Raw genomic sequence first — 8,108 nt, forward strand, 5'->3', positions numbered from 1 at the left:
CAGAGATTGAGCAGAGGCGGATAAAGACCAGGTCAAGGGTGTTACCATCTTCATGTGTCTCAGAGGATGAGAGTTGTGAGAGGCCAAGGGAGGTGGTGAGAGATAGAAGCTGGGATGCAGATGGGGAGGAGGGGCTGTTTATCGGGATGTTAAAGTCTCCTAGGATAAGGGTTGGTAACTCTGAGGACATGAAGTGCGTCAGCCAGGCTGAAAAGTGGTCAAGGAACTGGGTGGGTGAGCCTGGTGGACGGTATATGACAGCTACTCTGAGGGAGAGGGGATGGAAGAGTCTGATGGTGTGGACCTCAAAGGATGGGAATAAGAGTGATGGAGCTGGGGGGATGACCTGGAAAGTGCATTGTGGAGACAGGAGTAAACTGACTCCATCACCATGTCTGTTTCCAGGTCTTGGTGAATGGGAAAAGTGTAAACCACCGTGAGAGATGGCAGCAGGGGAAGTAGTGTCAGAATCCTGAATCCAGGTCCCAGTGAGGGCTAGCAGATTAAGAGAGTTATTGAGAAAGAGATTGTGGATGTAAGGAAGCTTGTTACATACGGACCGTGGATTCCAGAAAGCACAATTAAAAGAGGGAAGTGAGGGTGTACAACTAATGTTAATAAGGTTAGCAGGGTTTTTATAGGAGGTGGGGGAGGGGGTAAAGTTAGCATGGGGTGGCCCGGGATTGGGAGAGATATCACCTGAAAGAAGTAGGAGTAGAAGGAGAAAGATCAGATGATTTTTGGACTTGTGGCATGGCTTTTTGTGTAAAGCTGGGTTCACACATAGCGACAGCGACAACGACGTCGCTGTTACATCACCATTTTCTGTGACGCAACAGCGACCTTGTAAGTCGCTGTTATGATCACTGCTTAGCTGTCAAACACAGCAGAAGCAGCAGCGATCATAACGACACGTGTCACTGTGCTATGTGTGCACAGAGCAGGGAGCCGCGCACACTGCTTAGCGCTGGCTCCCTGCACTCCTAGCTACAGTACACATCGGGTTAACTACCCGATGTGTACTGCAGCTACATGAGCAGAGAGCAGGAGTCGGCACTGGCAGCGAGAGCGGACGCTGGTAACGAAGGTAAATATCGGGTAACCAGGGAAAGGTCTTCCCTTGGTTACCCGATGTTTACCGTGGTTACAGCTTACCGCAGCTGCCAGACGCCGGCTCCTGCTCCCTGCTCTCTTAATTTCGTCACTCTCTCGCTGTCACACACAGCGATGTGTGTGTCACAGCGGGAGAGCGATGACCAAAAAATGAAGCTGGACATTCAGCAACGACCGGCGACCTCACAGCAGGGGCCAGGTCGTTGCTGGATGTCACACACAGCGACAGCGACGGGACGTCGCTGCAACGTCACAGAAAATGGTGACATAGCAGCGACGTCGTTGTCGTCATCGCTGTGTGTGACACCACCCTAAGTCCCTGGAGCTTGATTGAATGAGATTATTAAGATAGGTGAAAAGAGCCTGTGAGCTGTGCATAGGAGAGGGGAGGAGAGAGGGGCTGATGTGGATGAGTGGTGATGGAGGGGTGACAGGGCGGTGAAAGTGGACAGTAAAAGCATATAGAATGATAGAGATAGAAATAATAGTCATGGTTAAAACAGACTGTCTCAAAGAGTAGTTTACCTGCTGCCTCCTGCCCTAACTGCCATTGAAATAACTGCCAGGCACTTTGCAATGATGGCACTTAGCAAGAGATGGCATGCATGCAACACCCCGCAACACTCCTCAAGTGCAGTTATGAAAGGCATCAATTGCTATGATGAAACTGGTTCTCATGAGGAACACCCCAGGAAGGGAACACCAAAAACTATCTTTGCAGCAGAGGATAAGTTCAGATCAGAGTTACCAGCCTCAGAAAACAAAAATTGACAGCACCTAGATAAGTTTTCATAAATGATGCACAGACATGAAGCATGACAGTAGCAGACACATCTCAACATCAACTGTCCAATGGATACTGCGAGAAGCAGGCTTTTAGTGTAAAATTACTGAAAACAATGCAACTACTGAGGCCCACAAACAAAGAAGACTTGGATTGGGTCAAACAGCACAAGTACTGGACATTAGATCAGTGAAAATCTATATTATGGTTTGATGATGTAAAATTTTAGATTTTGTGTACTAACTTCCTTATCTTTATGAGATGTTGAAATGGTGAGCCTATGGTTCCTACATGTGTGGTGCCCACTGTAAGGCATGAAGGGGGAGGTGTGATGGTGAATGGCTGGTGACACTATTAGTAATGTATTCCAAATTCATGGCATACTTCCCCAGCATTCTCAGCATTCTGCCATCTTATCTGGTTTTCACTTAGTGGGACCATTTTTTGTGTTGCATCAGGACAATTCCTCCAGACTATGTAAGGGCAATGTGACCAAGAGAGTGAAGTATGGAGAGCTGCGTCAGATAACATGGCCTCAACAATCACCCAACCTCAACACAACTGAAATGGGTTGTGATGAGTTGGACTGACGAGTGAAGGCAAAGCAGCCAACAAGACCTCTGCTCTTCTTGGAAGTCCTTCATGATTGCTGGAAGCTATTCCAGATGACAACCTCATGAAGCTGCTCGAAAGAATACCAAGAGAGTTAAAGCTGTCATCAGAGTAAAAGGGGGGTGTACTTAGATGAATATAAGGTTTAACATATATTCTGGTTAGTTTCATACTTGTTTACTTACTCTTTGTTCCCATTCATGTACCTCTTTTTGCTGACTTCAAGTCAGGAACTACAATGTGCACATACCAATAAGAACAAGGAATACCATTGCATGAACAGGTTTGTCCAAGCTTTTGACTGGTATGTGACTCGTTTTAAGGGAGTCTGATAGCAGAAATTTACTGTTAAAACTAAGCACAGACGACCGGGTGCACTCTTGGTTTTCGCTCTTCTCTTGTTGACATAAAGTTAGAGCTCTCAATCAAGAAAGTGGAGGGCAGTAGTAGATACAAAACAAGTAGGTGAGAACTGCGTGGCCATGCCATGCTGCACCAAACACCTGTGATTGGTTTGAACAATCATTTTGTGTGTCACATTGTGACTTCAGGTGTTGCGCCAGGTATGATAGGACTCCCAGCGAGCGGGAAACCACAGAGGCAACCAGGGTAGCAATACAACAGAAGGTCCTGGCACTATGGAGAGGGGAGCGGGGTCACCTCCAACTACTTGCCTGAGGCTGATCTTTGCACTCCCTAACATCCCTAGTTGGGTCCCCCCCCCCCCCCCCGTGCACCGTCACATGCCTAGACCCTCGTTGGCTCGTTGGCCCTGAACTCACCCTGACTAGTGATGGCCAGAAAGACACTAGTCTCGCCACTGCAATAAGACAACATGGAGGAAAAAAAGACAAACAGGTGGGGAAAACACAACAAATAACACTTCACAGCTTCTCCAGCAGGAACTTCTTATCTGCAATGGAAGCGACATCTCAGTTTCTTCAGATTTTGGCTCCTTCAAAGTGGACAGCATGGGTATGAGCTATAGCTGTCATAGGGATGAGTAAGGCACAGATCTTTATAGCAGAAGGGAATGGTCGCAGCTGAAGCTACAACTTCCTGTTAGATCACTGCAGAATAGAAATTAATCTTAACCCCTTTAGTATCGGGTGGAAATAAGTATGCTCCAATTCAGCGGGCACTAAAGCCGATCTGCAATCAACAATCTGATCACAGATCCCCCGAGATCACATCAGGCCATGACACACTCATCACATTGTGCTGACAGAGTCCCTTTAAATAAATAGATAACCATGAAATAGTTGTCCTGCTCGAGTATGCCAGAGCAAGGGCTGCTCTTACTTGAAAACACAAGGTAATAGGACGAAGGCTGCCTTCATAGGACTAATATAATTTATCATATAAAATTACTTTCTTTAAATACTTTTATAGGGTCTTATATATATTTTAACCTTAAGGCCACTTTACACACAGCGACATCGCTAGCGATGTCACTGGTGACAGCACCTGCCCCTGTCGGTTGTGCGTCACGGGCAAATCGCTGCTCGTGGTGCACAACATCGCTAGGACCCGTCACACATACTTACCTGCCTAGCGACATCGCTGTGGTCAGCGAACTGCCTTCTTTCAAAGGGGGAGGTTCGTTCGGCGTCACAGCAGCGTCACTAAGCGGCCGCCCAATAGAAGCGGAGGGGCGGAGGGGTGGAACATCCCGTCCACCTCCTTCCTTCCTCATTGCGGGCGGCCGCAGGTACGATGTTGTTCCTCGTTCCTGCGGTGTCACATATAGCGATGTGTGCTGCCGCAGGAACGACGAACAACATTGTACCTGCAGCAGCAACGATATTTGAGATTAGAATGACGTGTCAACGATCAATGATATGGTGATTATTTTTTATCGTTAACTGTCATTCCTGCGTTTCACACGCAACGACGTCGCTAGGATGTGTGTCACAAATTCCGTGACCCCAACGACATTTCGTTAGTGATGTCGTTGCGTGTAAAGTGGCCTTTACAAAATTGCTAGCAAATGTCCAATAAGTCAATGAAGCCTACATGCTTTAGCTAAACCAATAGGCCTCTATATAGACTCGTAAATGAATACTTTAAAACACTTTGCCTACTAACCAGTGCTCTAAAACACTACATGACTCATTCATATGGGTATATGCCTTCGTATTAAAATGATTAAACTTGTGCATTAACCCATTTTGAAGAGCGACATTGGACATGGATTGGCCAATTGATCAATTTTGACCTGCAAATATTGGTAAGTAGGGTGTCGGACATCTCTATAATGTCTCTATTATGTGGACTATAGGGCATATGTGGAAAATAAAGTAAACTAAGGTCCAACTCAAAACTAATGCACCTTACCTGCCTGGTTGTTGTACAGACTAGGGTTTCCAGCAGCGTAGTCCCTAAATGCCACTGTGCATACTGAAACAACTCTAACTGGATGTCTAAGGACAGGACTTGGCAGACAGGCTATAATTCGAAGCAGGGTCCACTTCAGAAATATCACCAACAGGAAATGCAAGTCCATGGAGTATTTGAGTATTTATATAGTCACACCCGCTAGGTGATAGGGCAGGCTGAATTATAAAATTGGAAACACTTGTTGGCCGAAAGTAAAACAAACAAAGTGTTCAGAACCAGGACAGTGACCAAACCTGATTGTGGCTCTGGAGAGGGAAAATGACCACGGCCCAGGAGACTACCAGATTAAATCTGAGGCATGCCAGTCTCATTTCAGTCTGGTCTGATGCAAGAGTGTGTTTTAGTTAGGAGATATTAGAAAAGCCTATATGCGAGAATTGATCAAAATAATTCATAGGACCCTGGTCTGTCGGTAATGTCATTACTCCATGGCAGGTGGATCAAAACACTGCAACCGGTAATGTCGATACTCCGTGGCAGGTGTATCAATACACAGCAACCGGTAATGTCGGTACTCCATCGCAGGTGGATCAAAACACTGCAACCATCCTACTACCTGCCTATATTTGTGGCACCTCTTCTTATTACTTATGCCATCACAGGGTCTACTAATCAGAAGAGTTGCCGGGGATGCCAGCAGGTAGTATGTAAGTTTGCAGTGCTCTGATCCACCTGCCATGGAGTATTGACGTTTCCTCTGGACCAGAGTCCTGAGAATTTATTTGGTCAACTGTAATATACACCACAATATTGTAGATGAGCTGTAGGGCATTATGTTTCATTTGGAGCCTATGTTACTTAGTGTAAAAATAACCCTCTGGTTGGCATGGTATATATTCTTCTTAGTGATAAGACGGTTGGGTAGTGCGATCAGAAAGTTATGTTCATGTCCATAAAACAAGTCTACGTACAGGCCTTCCAGATGAGCCTTCTGTGGCCCAAGCTCTGAACATCGACTTGCTCCAAAACGTCACAGAAAAGCCATCTTTGGGGCCGACCTTAGAACTAACCAATTTCCGCAAGAGTCTTTACTTACGGGTTTATTCACAACCTCTACCTATTAGACCATATTGATGACATTTCTTTTCTATGCAATGATTCAAATAAGTTTACAATTAAAATTTTACATGTACATTTTGTATAGGTGGGGGTGGACCATAATCCCAATCTTTTCCTTTGGTGGATATCAGGCCAACACTGCATATGTTCTTACAGAATTATGACAATACCCATTACCACAAGTGAGCCCTAGAGTATGTAGTGCTTAATTGGATCATAATTGAAGACCACGCACGTGCAATTCTTTATGTACAGTTGGCAACTACCTTGCTAGCCGCCAGAAGCCCATCTGTGTTTGGCATAAGCACCATAGACTTCTCTATTTAACCCACTGGTGACTGCATTGACCCCAAGATTAGCGTATAAGTACCTATATCTAGTAAACAACTACTCGCAGAAGATGAGACGGGCGAAGTCTTAATCTAAAGATCAGGAATAAAGTTTTTTGCATAATATATCCATATAGTACAATAGGCACAAATAATATGTTCAATTTTGGAGACATTTTGCTCAAAAGCTATTCATCGCCTATAAAACTTTCTCGTTAACCTGACAGATGCCACGCCTGACCTCATAGGAGCAAACGCCTAGAAATAGGCCAGCCAAAAAAAAAAATCTATTTTTTGTAAATTAAGCCAACATTTCCTAAAACAAATCCAATCCGTACGTATGAATTATAGATTAATGTCGGCAGTCATGACTGAAGTTAATAGCTGCCATGATTTATAAGGATTGCCACCCATAGTGTTTTACTTCTGTAGACCACAATCAATCTTTGCAATTTATTTCACAACCTAAAATATCACTAAAAAAAAGCCAAGCCATATATTGCAAACTAGAAAACATTCACACTGATATCAGCTGGAGAAAAAAAACTATAAATAACCGGAATTAATGGACCCGTGTATATTTTGCAGGAAACCCAGTGTTTCTGAGACAGCAGGCAAACAAGCAAGCGAGAGGGGTGCTGCTCTCCAAGAAAGAGCTGCAGCGTTCCATATTGCCACCTATAGATTGAATATTTAACCCTTTGATGACTCGGGCGGCAGACAGAACTTACCATGTCATAAACATTTAGTATCACCGGTTCGTTTGCCATCGTGATGCTGATCGGTTCTTTCCGGTTCTCCCAGGATTGCAAATTCCTTCTGGTCAATACTGCAATGGGTTACAGAAGAAAAAAGAACGTTCTCATTCTAGGTCCTCCAAACAAACAGCTCGGAGGTTCTTTTTGGCCAAAGTTATGCAGATATCGGATTTTGCTCTCATGCTGTAGCCCTTGGGTGTATCTGGACACGTCCGCCAAGTCAGGTGTGAACCCCAAGTTCTACGTTCTGCAATCCATTTCCGAAAAGAACATAGTTCAGTGCAAAAGAATACGGCGGATTTTGCTGCAATGGTGTATACCAATGACCTTTACGGTGCTTAAGGTTAGCTCGGCACTGGAAAACATGCTGCTTCTCACTGCATTCTCCAATAAACTCCGCATCGGTTGTGGAGAATACAGGGCTGGTTATCTCTTCCGTCTAGCTACCGATTGCAGGGAGGTTGTGTCTTGCATAAGGCAAGGATAGCGGTAAATCAGATAGGCTTCTCTAGGATTCGTATCCAATGCTTATCACTGCTCGTGGGAATACTGACAGATCGGAGAACCCACGGTGCTGATGCTGCTTCCTGGAAAATCAGGGAAAGAGACAACTCATGTCATAGGATGTAAAGAGCCGTCGGGGAAAGAGGGTGAAAAATCCATGCATCTTCAGAGCAGGAGATGGAGCGTAACCCTGGTGGATCTATAGTGCACACCGCGTAGTAGCCATAAAAAAAATATAGGGACAGGATGACTTCATCTACATAGAAGGAGGAGTCCTGGCCATCTGCCTAATAGATGTGAATGGAAGCTGCAGGGAGGCAAGTTACATCATACAGCATCCCCAGGCCTCCAGAGATGGAGGTGGTACCATCAATTGTGCATGTGAGCCATTCATGAGTTCCCTTTTTATTAACTTCCAGCCCATGGAATTCCCTAATGAGATTCCCACAGCTAGAAGGATTCTTGCTCGTCTGGGATAAGAGAGTAAGATTAACCGTTTCCCTGCCAGAGACCGTACAATTGCATCATGGTGTAACCTAATATATGAAA

General features: G+C 45.0%; 1 protein-coding gene across 1 annotated transcript in view; it reads right to left on the minus strand.

Annotated features, from left to right (window-relative positions):
• LOC142258477 (deubiquitinase DESI2-like) overlaps positions 1 to 7,887 on the minus strand; it is a 104,494-nt gene extending 96,607 nt beyond the window's left edge. Inside the window, exon 1 of the mRNA XM_075331097.1 lies at positions 7,029 to 7,887. Within this exon, the coding sequence (XP_075187212.1) occupies positions 7,029 to 7,067 (39 nt within the window). The 5' untranslated portion in view covers positions 7,068 to 7,887. The remainder of the gene's footprint in view (positions 1 to 7,028) is intronic.
• Between the last annotated feature and the right edge of the window lie 221 nt (positions 7,888 to 8,108).

Source organism: Anomaloglossus baeobatrachus, chromosome 12, assembly GCF_048569485.1.
Source record: "Anomaloglossus baeobatrachus isolate aAnoBae1 chromosome 12, aAnoBae1.hap1, whole genome shotgun sequence".
Classification (NCBI taxonomy): Eukaryota; Metazoa; Chordata; class Amphibia; order Anura; family Aromobatidae; genus Anomaloglossus; species Anomaloglossus baeobatrachus.